This window comes from Danio rerio, chromosome 21, assembly GCF_049306965.1.
Source record: "Danio rerio strain Tuebingen ecotype United States chromosome 21, GRCz12tu, whole genome shotgun sequence".
In the NCBI taxonomy this organism is placed as follows: domain Eukaryota; kingdom Metazoa; phylum Chordata; class Actinopteri; order Cypriniformes; family Danionidae; genus Danio; species Danio rerio.
Window position 1 is genome coordinate 46,843,501 of NC_133196.1, and position 17,703 is coordinate 46,861,203.

The window sequence follows — 17,703 nt, forward strand, 5'->3', positions numbered from 1 at the left end:
TATAGAGCAGCCAGTCTGGCACCAACAACCATGCCACGTTCAAAGTCACTTAAATTCCTTTTCTTCTCATTCTGATGCTCAGTTTGAACTGCAGCAGATCGTCTTGACCATGTCTACGTGCCTAAATGCATTGAGTTGCTGCCATGTGATTGGCTGATTAGAAATTTGCGTTAACGAGCAGTTGGACAGGTGTACCTAATTAAGTGGCCGATAAGTGTGTGTGTGTGTGTGTGTGTGTATAAATGTCTACTGTATATAGTACACAATAATCTGTAGTTAAAATTTAGTGCACTTACCCCATTTACTGCCTACTAGCACAGGACAGGCTGCATGTCTTGTCCTGTAGTCTCCTTCTCCACTTCTGAAGAGATTGTACCAGAACACTGCTGTTCCCTGCAACATCAATACAATATATTAAAGCCTATTAAGCAAAAATCATTTTATAAGGGATTTAAACAAGGTTGTGTGTGGATATACTCAGCTTATAATGGTAAACATAAATTAACTGTGTTTTTTTATCATCACACTTGATATAAACAGTCTGCAGAAACACTTTGATTGACATTTTCCCTTTGTACGAGTCATCAGAGGGGGAAAGCCCCGCCTACTAGTGACCATCTCTCCCTCATTAGCATAATGATGTTTTTGAATCTGCCACTATGCTGACACACAGGCATTTATAGCTCCGCCCTCTTTTGAAAAGATCAATCTCATTTGAATTTAAAGTGACAGTCATCAAAATAACACAATTTGGATTGAGTTTCAAAGAGTTATAAAACATTATTTGTTTGGTATTTTAAGATAAAAATTCACATCTTGTAAAAAGAAGCATAATAGGTCCCCTATAAGCCTATTAGATTTTTTTAGGTGTAACACCTTAATACACAGGTGTCAAACTCAGTTCCAAAAGGGCCGCAGCTCTGCACAGTTTAGTTCCAACCCTAATTAAACACACCTGATCAAACTAATTGAGTCCTTAAGGCTTGTTTGAAACCTACAGGTAAGTGTGTTGGAGCAGGGTTGAAACTAAACTGTGCAGGGCTTCGGCCCTCCAGGAATTGAGTTTGACACCCCTGACTTAATATATTATAGAGGCAATTATATTACCGATGACATTATACAATTCATTCATTTTCTTGTCGGCTTAGTCCCTTTATTAATCTGGGGTCGCCACAGCGGAATGAACCGCCAACTTATCCAGCATATGTTTTACACAACGGATGCCCTTACAGCTGCAACCCATGACTGGGAAACACAATACACGCTCATTTATTCAATGACAATTTAGCTCACCCAATTCACCTATAGTGCATGTGTTTGGACTGAGGGGGAAACCGGAGCATCCGGAGAAAACCCACACTGGAAGAACATGCAAACTCCACACAAAAATGCCAATTGATACAGTGACTCGAACCAGTGTCCTTGCTGTGAGGCCACCATGACGCCCGACATTATACAATTTATTATAAAATATCAATAGAGTGTGTGTACCTTTCTGGGCCAAACAGAAGCACCAAAGTCAGGGAAAACAGTCGCTCCGCCGGCTTCAACATCACTCATCTGTAATGGAGATCCAGTATAAATATACACTTTTCATCTGAGAGATAGTATGTTATCAGTGTTACAGAAATTACAGAAGGACTTCAAGTTTAGTGCAGAAAACGATTAAAATCAGAAAAGTCTCAATTTTAAAGGTCCCATGAAATCCCAATAACGTTTTTTAGATGTTTGTATCAGTGTCGTTAGTTTTTAGGATATCTATAAGCTACTGCGCTCCAAAACAGAAACAAAATTTGCGTCTAGGGAGATATAAAACTGATATTATTTTAATCACATTACCTCATACTTCAGTTTTTCGTCACATCATAACCAATCAAATTCTCTCTAGTATCTGATATGCCCCGCCCCCTTCAAGAGGCTTCACATTTGATGCACTTGAGCTCTCTCACTGGCAGAGCTGTGGTCAAACTAAACGCTATTGGCTGTTTTTTTAAAGGTGAGAAGCTACATTACGTCCCACCCTCTCTTCATGTCTTGGTTGAGATTACATCAAACATCTAATAAAAATGCAGATTTCAAAGCACTTCACGGGACCTTTAAAGATTACAAACAGCTATTGACAGTGCGATAAATTAAAAAAGTAAAGGCCAATGGAAAAGATCAGCAAAGAAGATGCAGAGAGAGTGATAAAGCAAGAAAATCATCTCTACTTGTGTCCATTTATTTAATCATTCATAAACGACAGCGAAAGCACACACTACTGTATATAGTATGAAAAACAAATGCCAACAGGCCCAGCTGGGACTCGAACCAGTGTCCTACTTGCTGTGAGGCGACAGTGCTAACCACTGAGCCACCATGCCGCCCCGTCCCTATTAATTATTTATTATTAAACTGGACTATTTATTTTTACCATTTTAAAATGATCAAGTGTAGTACCCTGATAGTTTATAGTTTCAAATGAAGATATTTAGTGAAAAGGCTTGTAGCCAGACTCTATTGGCAAACTCAGAGCAAGTCTGGGTAATATACACAACTCTACACCACAAAACAAGTCCATAAGGAAAATAATAATATTATTTGTCAGAGATACAACGATTTAAAAATCTGAAACTTCAGAGTACAAAAATACTGAGAAAATAACCTTTAAAGTAGTCTAAAAGAAGTGCTTAGCAATGCACATTACTCATGAAAATAAAAAAATATATATATACATATATATATATATTCATGTTAAAATTTTCATGTTTCATATTTTCATCTTAACATCCTAATTTTGGCATAAATGTAAAATCCATACTTTTGACTCATAATAAAAAGCTTAAAATACATCATCCAAGACCTGTTCTTGCACAATGGATAAAGGAAATGTCTGATAATCTTGCCCTTGAAAAATTAACATAAGTGATCAGAGGTAAAGCAGAGACTTTTAAAAAAGTGTGGTCCCCTTTCAGTTGCTTTCTAAATGGATAGAAAAAAAGGATGTCTCTGGAAAGATGACTGTAATTTAAAATTCAATGTAATAGTTTTTTATTTTAATTTTATTTATTTTGTTATATATATATATATATATATATATATATATATATATATATATATATATATATATATATATATATATATATATATATACATACATACATACATAATTTTTTTATATATTTTTTTGCATTTTATTTGTAATTATTTATTTTTGTATTTTTTAAAGTATTGTATATTATTCTATGTTATAATTTATTTGAAATGTTATTTTAATTTAAAAAATGTTGGGGTGGGAAAGTAGACTCTGAAATATCATAAGTTAACATTCTGTACTGTTTGTTGGGTTTTGTATTATAATTAAAATCAATAAAAACAAAGTTGAGAAAAAAAAATACATCATCCAACATAAAATTATATACTGAACGTAAAATACATACATTTTATAAATACACTCACCGGCTACTTTATTAGGTACACCTTACAAGTATTGAGTTGGACCACCTTTTGCCTTCAAAACTGCCTTAATCCTTTGTGGCATAGATTTAACGAGGTACTGGAAATATTCCTCAGAGATTTTGCTCCATATTGACATGATTTGTCGGCTGCACACCCACTGTATATTTTCTCGTTTTTGGACCATTCTCTGTAAATCCTAGAGATGGTTGTGCGTGAAAATTCCAGTAGATCAGCAGTTTCTGAAATACTCAGACCAGCCAGTCTGGCACCAACAACCATGCCACATTTAAAGCCACTTAAATCAGCTTTCTTCCCCATTGTGATGCTCGCTTTGAACTGCAGCAGATCGTCTTGACAGTGGTTGCGTCCGAAACCGCCTACTACTCAGTAGGCACTGCATTTGAATGTAAACGTACTACTCGCCCGTTAGAAAAGTACGTTCTATACAGTATGAATGTGAAAAGTATGAATGGAATTCGGACGTACTATATCCGCCATTTTGTCATGGTCACGCGACCTACCTGCGTCATTTGCGTCGCTTCACTCCCATTCATGAATTTGCTTGCGGGGCATCATGGGATAGCGCAGCGTGCATGGGAAGCGCACTTCAGAATCTCGCCGGAAGTAGTAAATCATCCGGGTACTTTTCGTATACTGATTTTCGAATTCTACGAATTCGGACATACTACTCGGCTCGCATACTGATTTTAGCGTACTATATAGTATGGAAGTATGCGCTTTCGGACGCAGCCCATGTCTACAGGCCTAAATGCATTGAGCTGCTGGCATGAGATTAACTGATAAGAAATTTGCGTTAACGAGCAGTTGAACAGGTGTACCCAATAAAGTGTGTGTGTATATATATATATATTCTTCAACTCTTTCTAGATTCTAGTTTAGTTGTTTGCTATATCGAACGTAAAAATGATCTGCGTACAATACATTTGTAAGTAAATGTTAAAATCTATGCAATACAAAAAAAAATTAAAAAAATTAGTAGGTCTTGTCCACATTTCACTCAAATGTAGTTACTCCACATAGTTGCTGAGCTCAGTTTCCAGCTTGTTTTCTCTTACTTTGAGCAACTGGTGCGGGTGTGCAGTGTTCATGTGGATCCGTATTAATCCCAAACACAAAATCACACATGAGCAGATATGAGCTCTGGGACCGAGCACCACAGCATACACATACTTACATAATTTAAATAAGTAGCCACGCGATTTCCGGTGCCTAATGATTTGAAAGCATCAGGTTCATCTTTCTATGAAGATAAAAACGTGTAGGGTAAAGACAGAGAGAGGCGAGAAAGGCACACACATGTACTTACATAGTTCAGATAGGTGGCAAGTCTATTTCCGTCAACCTTGAGGTTGCTGTCAAAAGGACGCTGCAACAGACGTGTGTAACTATTAAACCAGATTGAAGTGCGGCAGTGGACAAAATATCCACCTCTGACGTTACATTACAGATGAAGTCCGAACTATTCGCCTTCCTTATTATTTTACCCCAATTTCTGTTTAAAGGGAAGATGATTTAATGAACACATTTCTAATCATAATAGCTTTAATAATTCATCTCTAATAACTGATTTGTTTTATCTTTGCCATGATGACAGTAAATAATATTTCACAGGACATTTTTTCAAGACACTTCTATACAGCTTAAAGTGACTTTTAAAGGATTAACTAGGTTAATTAGGCAAGTTAGGGTAATTATGTATGTCATTGTATAATGATGGTTTGTTCTGTAGACCAGTGCAACCCCTCGGCCGAGGACCGGTACCGGTCTGTGGATCAATCAGTACCGGGCCGCACAAGAATTAATTATCTTTAAGTTGGCAGATATAGTAGCTGCATTTAAAGCCAAACTGGATTTGTGGGGACGGCGCGTGAACAGAGGCATATTGGACTTGCATGATATGTGTGTGTGTGCTGGCGCTCATGGGCTTTTTCACGGGCACTTGAAAGCTTGAAGGTAAACAAACAGCGGCTTATCATAAGCATCTTATCGATAATTATTTACATAGTTGGCATTTAGAAGAACATATAAATGTTATCTGACTAACATCTAGCAGCTAAATGTGTCTGGAAAAATATTCAAAGGCTTTTATTCTCATAAACCGCGCGGACGTAAACGCGTCTGACTGTTCTGATTGGCTAAAGTAGACGACTCACGTCAGCACGTTCTAGACGTGCATGCGCTTATTACGGCAATCTTCCTTCTGCATTCACACAGCGCAGCATTCCGGCAAATTACCGGTAATGTTACAACTTCTCTTTCCAGAAAATAGCCAGAACGAATTTACCGGTATTTTTAAAAAGGCCCTGTTCACACATACACACCTTTCCTGGAAAATTGCCGGTAATTTTCCGGAAAGGTCTGTATGTGTAAAAGGGGCTTTTGTCTGCCATTACCCCCAGATGGGACCATCTCGTTGCAAAGAAACAAGCTCAGGGCTCCCATTGATTTAGAGTTACGGACAGTTTGTGATGTTATAATATTATATTATATTGTTGGAGCAATGTGTTAATATTTTTTATATTAACCCACTGCTGTAGACTATCCTAAACAAATACTGCATAAGGTGGCTAACTGTGCATTCACACCGAAAGCGGCGAGAGGGTCAAAGTAGCTGGAAGTCATTCATTTTCAATGAAAGCTGATGGAGATAAGCGGCGAGGAGTAGTTTGGCGCGTCTTCGCTATTGTGGCCGTCGAGGAGAGTTGAAAACAAGTCAACTATATGGTAGAGGTGTGAGCCTACACTAGTCTCACGGTTCGGTTACGATTATCATGCCATCAATTTGGTTCAATTCGATATTTCAGTGCATTGACGGTGCTTTCCATACACAGTTTTATATTTTCTTCACAGCAGCAGTTCTTGTATTAAAATGTATGAATATATTTATATTTATATATTATTTGTAATACAATTTTGTCATTTAATACAAACAGTCAGATATTTAAACTGCACCTTTAAACAACACGAGCATTTAGCAAATAATATAAACAAATATAAATATCCCGCTCGCTTTCTGATCCTTATCTAGTTCTCTTACACCTGTTTGATTGGTCACACCCTCAACAAAAATGGTTGCGATTGGCTCTTGCGCGCTGCGCTCTTCACAGATGAGTGACACTGATAAGCGGCAGGCGGCGATCACAGCTGATGTAAGATAGACACGATGGAGAAAACTCTGCAGACACGCGCTCGTTTCTTTATCCAGAAGTAATGCTGTAAAACAGCCAAGAGGAGAAGAAAAGCCACGCCAGCAGGTCAAATGGGCCACTGTGTGTGTGTGTGTGAGAGAGAGAGAGAGAGAGAGAGAGTACTTTCACTCTCGATCTCAGTGAAATAGGGGCTTTTGCTGTTAATGTCAGTGAAAGACTGATCCAGCAAACACACACAGTGAACTTGTGCACAGTTATGAGTTTTAAGTAGTTAGATCGTTGTAAATACTACTATGTATGAGGTAAATGACGTCAGTAATAACCGGTTATGATTATTACTGAACCGATACCGAATTGTCCGCGTCTGCATCGCGGTGCACCGAAGAAACGATTCATTTTGACACTCCTACTATATGGTAATGAGCTATGACGAGGTTCAGCGGCAACCAATCGTAATGTAAAGTCCACTGCTTAACCAGTTAAACTCTGCTGTTATTTTGGAAATTCCGTCAGGATTTTGCCTACCCAAATTTAAAAGATTCCCAAATCTACATGCAGAGGTGTAAATGCAAAAAGTTGGTATCATGTTAAAGAAAACCCTTTGAATTTTCATAAAACTCTATTGAAAGTGTTTAAAATATCTGTATATGTTGTCTTTGTTATAATCAACACCTAAAAAAAGAGGCGCTTTTTGTATTTTTTGTTTATAAACTCAAATTTGAAAGTGTACCTTTCAGGTTGTGTGTGGTCTAGCGTGCTGTAATTAATTTTGGTGGTTCCTGCACATGTCTGTAATCATAGGAAAAAAGACAAATGTCGACCTTCTTGCCTTGAGGCAACAGTGCTAACCGCTGAGCCACCGACAATAGTTTATCATATTTGAAAATAAGTAAATTAATAAATTAAACTAAGTCATCCACGTGGCTTGATATGTTGGAAATATGCAGCAATTTTAATAATTTGCAAGCTCCATGAATTTTTGGGACGTTTGCTTGATTTTGCATTAAATTCAGGAATCGTATAATCGGGTCTGTAAAGCATTCTCAATTTCACCAACAAATTACAATCATTCAATAAACTCCAAATGAAAGGATCAGAAAATGTATTACCACCAGCAATAAACTATGTATACGCTGAATTACAGCACATTTTAAAGTGATTTTTTGACATCAAGTGACACACTGTATCCTGAACATGTTATTAAAAACATATTATTTAATATTTTGATTTATTGCCACATCAGAAACGTCAGTATGGCTATTTCAGGGCAATAGCATGATAGAGAAAAACATTCACAATTCAATAAGAGACTATACAAAAAAACTTAATTATAATTACAACTTAATTATTGTAATTATTATTATTATTGCTAAATACAGACCACAGAAGTCATCTTAACACCTATATATTTGCAAATTACAGTAAATAAACCATGTACATTTCTTCATGCACATGCCCCTGATGTGGAATTAAAATATCATGCCTCATAATTAAAATAATGATGGCGTTCGTGCACAATGATCTTACCCTGGAGAAATCAAAATGTGGTTCATATTGACCCCCGACGCCGTAGTTCGCAACCTAAGATGCAACAGAAATCATCTTCAGTTAATCAAAGCAATTCATTATTTGCAAAAACAGTAAACATGCTGGGTTTCTGATGCTGATGATTGCTTCATATTGTCCCAACACAAACTAAATAAGTTAACCTAATTGTAATAACAAATTTAAGTGGATTGAACATGAAACATTTAAGCTGTCCCAAAAAACTCAAGAATTGTGTTGTTTCAGCTCATTTTAGATGAGGAGTTTGAACAAGAAGCAAAAATCTTTTTTTGAGAGAAAATGCACATTAAATTAAACCACGTGAGTGTACGTAGTATACTGTTTACCTTAAAGGGTCACATGTTTTGAGCTGTTGACAGTCGTATATGTGTCCCACGCTGTTATAAACACTATTAGGGCACATATATTCAACTAAAAAGCAAAAATTGGTTGTTTTTGCGTTATTTCGAGCAAATTCGTACTTCCGGTTTGGAACTACTTTTTGAAGATGCGTCACGGCCATGAGATCTTAGCATTTATTCCAGCGTGTAGGCTGGACCTGGGAGTACTTTGTGACGTCTCTGAGTGTGCTGCATTCATTCATGAGAAAGACTTGGCTCAAACCAATCAGCGCGCTCTATTGTGTTTGCTGTGCAACTTCATTAATATGCATGATAGCTTCCAAGACTGTATTTCCCTGATTGGTTTGATTACCTGATCACCACGTTGTGTTGAGAAAACAAGAGGGAGAACAAGAATTGTTTGGAGATACGAGTCGTCAGTGTTGCTTTTATTATTTGCTGCTTTAAAGGTTTTGTTGTCATTTTCCCGCTATGAGAGCGCAGCTGGGCTCACGTGTGGATCAGTGCACGCGATGCTCGACAAACATACATGTCTAAAGAACATTGTTTACCCGAGAGCTTTTCTCATCTGGAAATGGTGAAATATGGATTTGCTGCTCGTCTCCTTTTAGTAAAGACGCGGCTCCAGTTAGTGTTGATTGTCCTGTCTCTACAGATTTGGTTAGTGAGCGATCAGTGGTCTTTGTTTGTTTATTCAGATGGTAAAGTTAGTTCTTATCATCAGCAGTACTCTTTCAGTGTTTAAAGACAGACCTTAGTCAAATGATTTCTAAGTTACTAACGTTTACAGTACGTTCATATCACTACAATATTAGACTGAAAGATTCACTGTAAATGCTGCTCAGCCGAGTGTAAACATGTAAACAAGCAAACTATTACCATTGTGTAGGATTTTCGCGCATTTTGTGACAGGAATAACATACATAGCTTTCAGACGCTACCTACTGAGTGCAACTGAGTTACAGAGAAATGCGGAGGGTTTTTTTCTCTCATTCGCCATGCGAGATTAAACATTGCAATAAAAATACATGCTTACAGCAGTTCCTCAATTCAAATATCTGGTTTGTCTTGAGGGGCATGAATGAAATTTCTGAATGAAAGAGCCAAACTGCAGTTATAGTCCACCATTTAATAATTTGTCAAGTAATTTGATTACTGATATCCATGTAAACACAGTCACTGTCTTTCTCTCCTCCGTCTGTGTGTTGTTTAGCCGCTGTGAAAATCAGCATGTGCTCAAATCGAAACTCCAATTTTTATGCAAATTTTTATGCACCTTCCCTCCTCCGACACTCCCCCCTAAACAGAGCTGGACACGCCCACTTTCCTGACTTTTTCCATACTAGAGGTGTGAAAACACCCTGCTGAAACAGTGGTGGTTTCGTGTCCCTTTAATGCAATCATCTTATTCATCATACTCTCTTGATTTTTTCAATTATTGTGCTGTGTATACTGCGAATTAAAATTGTTCCTTAAAAAATATTTAGTCAAGGCTCATTCTGAAAACGTACCCCTGCATACATTTCTGGAGAGCGCCAAATACGTTCCAGGAGCTACTTTTTTGCCGTTTTTATTTTCACAAATCCAGCAGAGGCTGCTGTGTACGCTTTTTAAGATCTCAAATTTCTCTCACAAGAGTCATTCGCGCCTGCTGTTCTTTCGAAAACCCACCAGAGGCTGCAGTGTACGCTTTTTGAGATCTCAAATATCTCTCGCGAGTGACATTCACGCCTGCTGTGCTCGCATAAATACACCAGAGGTCGCTGTCGACGAACTGAACCACCCTCCTCCAGTTTTAAAAAGCAATCCAGAAAAAAGAAAAGCCCTCGCCTTATTTTTACCACGTTTTCAGATTTTACGATGTTCTCACCCTGTTATTTACTTGTTTATTTATGTTTTTTGCCTTCTGTTTATGTCTTGCCAGCTTTCTGGAACTGTTCTTCGCTGGACCTAGACCCTGTCCTTGTGGTTGTCGACTCATTGCATCTCAAGTCTGCCAACGTACATGGCGAGCTACGGGACAAACTGGTAACAGTGGGAAAGCCGCCCACATGAAGGTAAGCGGTCAGCTGGTTAGCCATAGTTTAAATGCAGCCATACGTAGCTCTGGCTACATAACTGGCGATCTCCAGAAACGTATATAGGGCTACATATTCAGAATGAGCCTGTGTTGTGTTTAGTACATAGTGTAACTGTTGTTTTAGTAGTGATTTGTACTATACACACACTGTATTAGATGAGATATCAGATCAGATATATTGTGGAGTATTTCGCTTGAATGACCTGTAGTAGTTCGGCAGTATCCACAGTTAACCCAGTGATGTCCTCTATTCTCTGATTGACTCGTGCGATCACTGGGTCATCTTCTCCTTCCAGCCACGCACTGTATATAGAAAACAGCACAATAAAGCCAATGGTTATACACAGGGTTTGACATTAACACTCACCAACCCGCCAAATGCAGGTAGATTTGAGCAGTGGCAGGTACGACAGACACTCCCACTAGCCACTTTGGCTGGTTGAAAATAACTGTCCTGCATAATAATTCTTACAAGCAGAGTTCGGCAATAAGGATGGTCCAACATGCATGCAAAGGCGATCACAGAATTGAAAAGCAACGCAAATGACAAAAATAATTGCGTTCGCGCGAGCTGCTTTGACACAATCTACATTGTAAAAGCGCTATAGAAATAAAGATGAATTGAACTGAATTGAATGAGACGGCATTGAATGGTTTGTTGTTTGTGAGATGTGCTCACCTTTTGGAGACTCTATAATGTGCGACGGTCAGAACTCCTGTTTTGGGATCTCTCACTGTGGCCCTCGCAAGCTGCAGAAAACACCTCAACATCAGACAGAACCAAAATAAAAGCAAAACACACACGCATCTCAGTCTTTCCGTATTTTATAATGACTGGGCACAAGAAAAATTGACTTTACATTTTATTTATATACATATACAGTAGAAGTCAGAATTATACGTCCTCTTGAATATTTTTCAGCTTTTTATTTAACACATTTGTAGTCATAATAGCTTTAATAACTCATTTCTAATAACTGATTTATTTTATCTTTGTCTTAATATTAGACTAGATATTGTTCAAGACACTAGTATTGAACTTAAAGTGACATTTAAAGGCGTAACTAGGTTCATTAGGGTAATTAGGCAAGTCATTGTATAACAGTGTTTTGTTCTGTAGTCAAACAAATACTGCTTGAAAGGCGCTAATAATACTGACCTTAAAATAGTTTTAAAAAAATTAAAAACTGCTTTTATTCTAGCCGAAATTAAACAAATAAGACTTTATCCAGAAGAAAAAATATTATAGGAAATACTGTGAAAATTTCCTTGCCCAGTTAAATATAATTTGGGAAATATTTGAAAAAAACGAATTCACAGAAGGGCGAATAATTGTGACTTTAACTGTTTATATACAGTTGAAGTCAAACTCATCCACCATCCTGTGAAAGCATTATTTTTAAATACTTCTCAAGTGATCTTTAATAGCGAAGATTTTTTCCCACACATTTCTAAACACAATAGTTTTAATAACTCATTTCTAATAACTGATTTATTTTATCTATGCCATGATGACTATAAATAATATTTGACTTGTGAAGCTGCGCATTGATGGATTTGCTCTTCAGTGTTTGGACTTTCAGCAGTGAAAATTAAACCACGCCGAACTGAACTAAACTGAACTTCAACTCTGAAAACTGGACTGGCAGTTTCAGTTTACTAGAACTTCTTTGTTCAGCTGCTTTGACACAATCTACATTGTAAAATCCCGATAGAAATAAAGATGAAGTGAATTGAATTATTTAAGTGAAATTCAAAGGTTATTAAAAAATAGTGGTATGTTCTGTAGACAATCTAAATATTAATATTATAATCTAAATATTATAATCTAATCTAATATTACTATTATAACAGTATTAATTTTGTTACCATATAATAACCGTATGGTGCATTTCAGTGGCATTTCAGTTTTGTGGTTTGTTTTTCTTTAGAAACTCAAAGATGTAATTTTGGATGTCAAATAAATCCCTCCACAACCTTGGAATTTGGCTGAGATTTTTCATTTAAAAAAAGTTGGCATTTCTGTGTGGAGTTTGCATGTTCTCCCTGTGTTTGGGTGGGTTTTCTCCAGGTGCTCCGGTGTCCCCCACAAGTCCAAAGACCTGCGATATAGGAGAATTGGGTAAGCTAAAATTATCTGTATTGTTTGTGAGTGAATGAGAGTGTATGGATATTTCCCAGTGATGGGTTGCAGCTGGAAGGGCATCTGCTGTGTAAAACATGTGCTGGATAAATTGGCGGTTCATTCCGCTGTGGCGACCCCAGATTAATAAAGGGACTAAGCCGAAAAGAAAATGAATGAATGAAAAAGGAAACTCATGTTTATAAATGAATGATTATTATTAAATTCGGATCTCAACTGCAGTCATCGCAATACTGAACAACAGCGTTGCTTATTTTTCACAGTATCCTGCAGCCCTACATCAGACTGACCTTGGGTGTGGCGATCTCCTTGATCTTCTGGATCTCTTCATCTGAAAGTGCCTCCAGAAAGCGCACGATGTGAGGACTGTCCCACTCATCCTCCTCCTTCATGGGCTTCAGCAGCAGACGGGGATTTCGGTTTCCATCACGATAGCGACAGAACAGCCGGCTCTGCCTCTTAGTAGTCTGCAGGAGATAAAGAGGAAAAAATGTTTTATAACAACCTACAGCACATTTAGGATGAAATTTCCAACCCAAGCTCATTCTGAAAACGTAGTCCCGCGGACGTTTCTAGAGGCAGTGGAATACATCCCTGGGGGTACGTACGTCCGCATTTATTTTTTTTCAAGCGAACGCTGCGGGGCGGTGTGACGCCGTTACCTTTCGCGCTTGCCTTACCTCTTTGTGGAGGGCTTCCCCGCTGAAACCCGTTTGTCCACTTAGCTCACTGTGTAACGTCGGCAGGCTCGAGATGCGGAGAGGAGTTGAACACGGCGACCGGTTTCGAGTACGGGGAAGAGCGGTTCCAGCTTTCAGGTAAGACGAAAACAGAATCCCAAATATTAAGTGAACGAGTTCGCGAAATTCGAAAACGCGGTAAAAAAAAAAAAAAAAAAAAAAATCGGGGCTTTTATTTTTTTGGACGGCTTTTTGTAAACTGTTGCTCGGGTTCAGCGAAGCGGGCGGGTCGATCAGTAAAATTGGTTGGGTTCGGGAAAGAAGGAGGGCGGGTCGGCCAATTGGCCGGTCGCGCAGTCAATCATCCGGTCAGTCGGACGGCGGCCTCCGGCGGGTTCGCGCGAGAACAGCTCGCACCCGCGAGAGGCGTCTGAGGTGCGAAAAAGCGCGCAACAGCGGCCTCTCGCGGATTCGCGAAAACAAAAACTCCAGCCGTATGTACCCGCTGGGACAAATTCCGTGGTTTCCAGAAATGTCCGCGGGACAACGTTTCCACAAAGAGCCTGGGTTGGAAATTTCTCCTATTTCATTTCAACTAAAAGTCGTGCAGACACATGTTGATTAAAGCAAACTTTTCAGCTCCATGACCCCAAAATTATATTGCCTGTGACTCACGACTCTCAATATCCTCTGAGGTGGTTATAAGTATATAAACTTTGCACACAATAGCCGCGTTTCCACTATCGCGCATAAAGCGAGCAAGCCAGGGTGATCCAAGGCCAGTCGCGTTTCCACTGTCACTTCCGGGGACTGATAGGGCCAAAGCAGGGCTTTCTCGGGGCCAGCAGCCGGACTTTTTCGGCCCGCCGAATACTGACATAGCAGACAGTAAAGGTTTTCAAGAGTTTTTGTCAAGTTTAAAAGGTGTATTAGTGCGTGTTTAGATACCTGTCTAAGCCACAGGGAGCGATCATTGTTTTCATATTTCACTATTCTTTTGTTTGATCAAACATAGTTCACTGTGTTTGGAGCACATCAGACATATAAAAGGATTACTTATGCACATCACCTCAAAAACAGAGGAGAATGGCCCTGAAGCACACAGCATAAGGTGAGAGATGACAGCTAATCGAGCAGATTAGCTCGAGCGCACTGCGAGTCATGTGACAAGAACTGACCGATCAGCTTCATACCTTGTGTGCAATACACACATTTTGGTACACTAATTACCTCAGACACACACAGAACGGCCAAACACTACAGTGCTTTTTCATTTTCTCCATAAATAAAACTTGTATCCGAGTGACCGCAATGTTTTGTCAGCTTATCATTCTCTGAGAAAACAGTTGATGGTCACCGAGATGGTCACCGGCCCACCCAGGCCATAGTAAAATTGTGAATGTATTAAAACATACTGCATGCTTGTTTGTTCATAATAAAAATTCATAATAATCACAAACAAATAATAATCCGCTAATAATCCTTAACTTCGTGTGCAGCCATGGAAAATTTTCGTACACTTTTGTTTCCAGTGTGGTCCTTAAAAATCTCAGTTCCAAGGGCTATCTACCGCTTCCCATTAGCCCTCCCCCTTAGCACATTCAAACTAAAGAGAATTGGGACACCCCTACCCCTTCACTTGAACGCGCAAAAAGAGAGGGTAGGGTGGAGGGAAAGAACTAAGGGGTAGAATTGGGATTGGGTGTGATAGCCTGATGTGTGTGCCTTGCTCACCATTTTGACGCCCTCCCCCCGGCACAGGGCTTCGTACGCCTCTCTCTCAGGAAGGTAGTCTTTAGGCCGCTGGTACGTGTCCAGTTGAATGGGTCTCTCGTCTGCAGGCTCCGGCTGGGTCTGCCCTGAGTCTTGCAGCTCTTTAGACAGCAGACGCTCAAAGTAGCGCAGGTTGCCTCCTGCCCTCTGGTGGCTCGGGTCTGCAAACACACACACACAAACGTCTCAGAATGTTTTGTCTTTTAGGAAAATGCTTTTTTTCAGTCTAATGTTAAAAAAACAACTTGTGTGTGTATATAATATCAATGCATTTGTAAAAAAAAAAAAAAAAAAAAAAAAAAACAGCACTCCTTGTGTGTATTACCTGTTTATGATGAATCTCTTAATGCCAAGTCAATAATTGCAAGTAAATAAATAAATATATTTGCAGAGAAATAAATTAAATAAACAAGGTAAATAAATAAATAAATAAATATAATTGCTAACAAACAAATTAAATACGTTAAAAAATACAAATAAATATATCTACAAGTAAATAAATAAAATGTATTAATTAATTAAATAAATATAATTGCAAGTAAATGAATTAAATCAATAGATAAAAGTAAACAAATATAATTGCAAGTAAAGGTAAATAAATAAATAAATAAAATAATATAATTGAAAGTAAATAAAAAATAAATAAAGTAAATAAATAAAATAATAAATATAATTGCAAGTTTATGAGTAAAGTAAATAAATAAATACAAATGCAAGCAAATAAATTAAAAAAATAACATTTATAAATCAATAAAACGGCAAGAAATTAATTAAATAAGGTAAACAAACAAATAAATAAAAATAATAATATAATTGCAAGTAAATAAATAAAGTAAATAAACATAATTACAGCTAAAAAAGTTAAAGTAAATAAATAAAAAATAAAGTAAATAAATGAAACATGATAAATAATTAATTAAAAAATAAATAAACATAATTGCAAGTAAATAAATTAAATTAAATAAATAAGTAATAATAAATAAATAAAATTGTGAGTAAATAAAGTAAATAATTAAATGTAATAACAAGCAAATAAATGAATCCAAATAAATAAATATAATTGCAAGTAAATAAATTAAATATGTTAAAAATTGTAATATAAATAAATAATTATAATAGCAAGCTAATAAATAAATACAAAAAAATAAATATTATTGCAAGTAAATAAATTAAATAATTAAATAAAATAAATAAACATAATTGCAAGTAAATAAATGAAATAAGTTAAATAATTCATTCATTTTCTTGTCGGCTTAGTCCCATTATTAAAATGAATATAATTGCATGTAAATAAATAAAGTAAATAAATAAATATAATAGCAAGCAAATAAATACACAAATAAATAATTATAATTGCAAGTAAATAAAGTAAATAAATGTAGTGATGTGGATGTTGATGCTGCGGTTACCGATGGCTAGCAGGCGTCTGGTAAGCTCGATGGCTCGTGGCAGATCCCCCATCTGATAGACAGAGTAACTGAGATAATCCAGCACATCTGCTTTCGGTGTTTTGGCTTCTTCTCCAGAGTCCATCTGTCTGAGCGACTGCTGCATCCACAGCACTGAATGATAGTAGTCGTTGTCGTTGTAGGCCATTTTCCCCATGTCGAAGCAGTCGTCCACCGTCAGCAGAGCATTGTAACGCACTCCTGAAGTAACAACCATACACAGCCAATCAGCATCAAGATCATTAGCATGGATTTCTGTGTTATTAGGCCCCGGTTTAACCTGGTGGTACTCTATAAGTCTTTTGTAAACACTTTTGTTTCCTTATCATTTTGTCATGTTCTGCATCAATTTACTGTTTTATCTGTATTTATATTTCTGTTTTTGCTTAAACATTAGCAATTTTTTTTGTCATTTTGTTAATTTTTACCTTTTTTATTATTCAATTTATTACAAAAACTTATTAATTTATGCATTTATTTATTTATATATTCATTTATTCATGTATGCATGCATTTATTTACTTATTAATGCGTGTATACATGACCAAATTTATTTATTTGCATATGTATGCATGCACGTATTTATCTATTTATATTGGCATTTTTTTTTTTGTTTATGTATAAATGCATTTGTTTATTTATTAATGCATGTATGCACGCACATATTTATTTATTTATTTTTGCATGTATGTATGCACATATTTGTTTATTTATTCATGCATGTATGCATGACCATATTTTTTATTTGTATTTGTATGTATTAATTCTCCATGTTAATTCAATAATTTGTTTATTTATTGATGCATGTATGCACGCACATTTATTTATATAAGTATTTATTTTTTAATTGATGATTGCATGTATTTATTTATTTATTAATGCATGTAGGGCTGCACGTTTATATACATATAGAGTTGAACTCTATAATTATTAGCTCTCCTGTTTATTTTTTTCCCAATTTCTGTTTAATGTAGAGAAGATTTTTTAATAACTCATTTCTAATAACTGATTTATTTTACCTTTGCCATGATGACAGCACATAACATTTGACTAGATATTTATCA

General features: G+C 36.9%; 1 protein-coding gene across 8 annotated transcripts in view; it reads right to left on the reverse strand.

Annotated features, from left to right (window-relative positions):
• p4ha2 (procollagen-proline, 2-oxoglutarate 4-dioxygenase (proline 4-hydroxylase), alpha polypeptide 2) overlaps nt 1–17,703 on the reverse strand; it is a 33,893-nt gene that overhangs the window by 874 nt on the left and 15,316 nt on the right. For 2 of the 8 annotated variants that reach the window (XR_012396485.1, XR_012396484.1), the window contains exons 6-14: nt 16,601–16,840; nt 15,153–15,352; nt 13,029–13,205; nt 11,275–11,345; nt 10,799–10,898; nt 8,136–8,189; nt 4,634–4,825; nt 1,492–1,560; nt 297–393 (exon numbers count right to left, since the gene is read on the reverse strand). Coding sequence is in view for 6 of the 8 variants with exons in the window: in XM_005173893.5 (XP_005173950.1) it covers nt 297–393; nt 1,492–1,560; nt 4,634–4,699; nt 8,136–8,189; nt 10,799–10,898; nt 11,275–11,345; nt 13,029–13,205; nt 15,153–15,352; nt 16,601–16,840 (1,074 nt within the window). In the remaining 2 variants the exon portion in view is untranslated. The remainder of the gene's footprint in view (nt 1–296; nt 394–1,491; nt 1,561–4,633; nt 4,826–8,135; nt 8,190–10,798; nt 10,899–11,274; nt 11,346–13,028; nt 13,206–15,152; nt 15,353–16,600; nt 16,841–17,703) is intronic. The other 6 variants (XM_005173893.5, XM_005173892.5, XM_005173894.5 and 3 more) reach the window with 3 other exon arrangements.